Source organism: Chinchilla lanigera, unplaced genomic scaffold (assembly GCF_000276665.1).
Source record: "Chinchilla lanigera isolate Chin_1 unplaced genomic scaffold, ChiLan1.0 scaffold00181, whole genome shotgun sequence".
Classification (NCBI taxonomy): Eukaryota; Metazoa; Chordata; class Mammalia; order Rodentia; family Chinchillidae; genus Chinchilla; species Chinchilla lanigera.
Genome location: NW_004955582.1, coordinates 70791 through 71901, shown reverse-complemented (window position 1 = coordinate 71901; position 1111 = coordinate 70791). Strand labels below are relative to the sequence as shown.

Here is a 1111-nt window from a genome sequence, read left to right as displayed (position 1 = left end):
TATTTTCAACTTTTAAATACAACCCATCGCACGCTGAAATTATTGGTGGCTATCTACCTCAATCAGTGCGGTGTTACTGTCACTGTCACAGGCATCGATGTCACATTTCCTCTCTACCAGGTAAGTCACCACTTTTGGATGGCCATAGGCACAGGCCAAATGCAGAGCGGTCCTGTGACAAGCAGAAACATTATTAGGAAATCACAGAGCTCAATTTCAAAATGCACAATTAGTCATGTAATCCTGAACATTGAATAGCTTTCAAAACGAGTATTTAATTTTCTTCTAAAAGGTAGAATACTTATTAGCCCTCACTAGTCACCGATTTTTGGAAGAGCAGCTGGGTGATTTTGTGTTTCCCTGTGTGGTGCAGGGGATGGAAGCCAGTGTCTTGCACATGCTAAGCAAGAGCTCTAACTGAACGGCTTCCCAGCCTAGAGCAGCCTACTGGAATAGAAAGAGCATACCTTGGATTTCGCTCAACTTGGGTTTAATTCCTACTTGAAGTTCTTACTTCCTGGCTATCATTTACGCTTTCTATGCCTCAATATCCTCACCTATAAAATGAGGACTGAAAGCAGTTATCTCACAGGACACCACTGTGATGGTTACATAAGAATCCATGCAAAATATTTAGAACAATTTCAAGAACAAATAACAGCTCAATAATTGTAAGATACTACAATTACTACTATTGCTTCTTTTAAAAGACAACATTTCCATAAAGTAAAATAAAATAATTGAAATGCATCTACTTTGTGGGCTTAGGATTATTTCAGTAAGCCTTAAGACTTTTTTTCTCACATTTTAACATCTCTGTCATTCGAAAGTCACATATAGCTCACAAGACAACAGGTATGTTATAGCTATAACTGGTGGTGTGGTAAGGCCCTTCCCAACCTGGTGGGGTGGGAACTTTTTGCAATGGAGCAATATCAGCCTCTGTGTATGCAAGGGTAGTTTTGATATGATATAACTCTGTAACATTAATCATACCCAAGCAGACTGCAGAATGCTAATAAACTGCAAAACCAGACACAAATGTTTGTGTATGCCCATATAAGGGAAACGAAGACACAAAAATTCTATGAAAGGGTGCAACCATGCCAAA

At 39.1% G+C, this 1111-nt stretch overlaps 1 protein-coding gene across 1 annotated transcript in view; it reads right to left on the bottom strand.

The window, feature by feature from the left end:
* The window catches only part of LOC102006625 (ankyrin repeat domain-containing protein 26-like), a 97296-nt gene extending 96768 nt beyond the window's left edge, over positions 1 to 528 (bottom strand). Inside the window, exons 1-2 of the mRNA XM_005414285.2 lie at positions 515 to 528; positions 58 to 172 (exon numbers count right to left, since the gene is read on the bottom strand). Of these exons, the coding sequence (XP_005414342.1) occupies positions 58 to 172; positions 515 to 528 (129 nt within the window). The remainder of the gene's footprint in view (positions 1 to 57; positions 173 to 514) is intronic.
* Positions 529 to 1111: the final 583 nt, after the last annotated feature.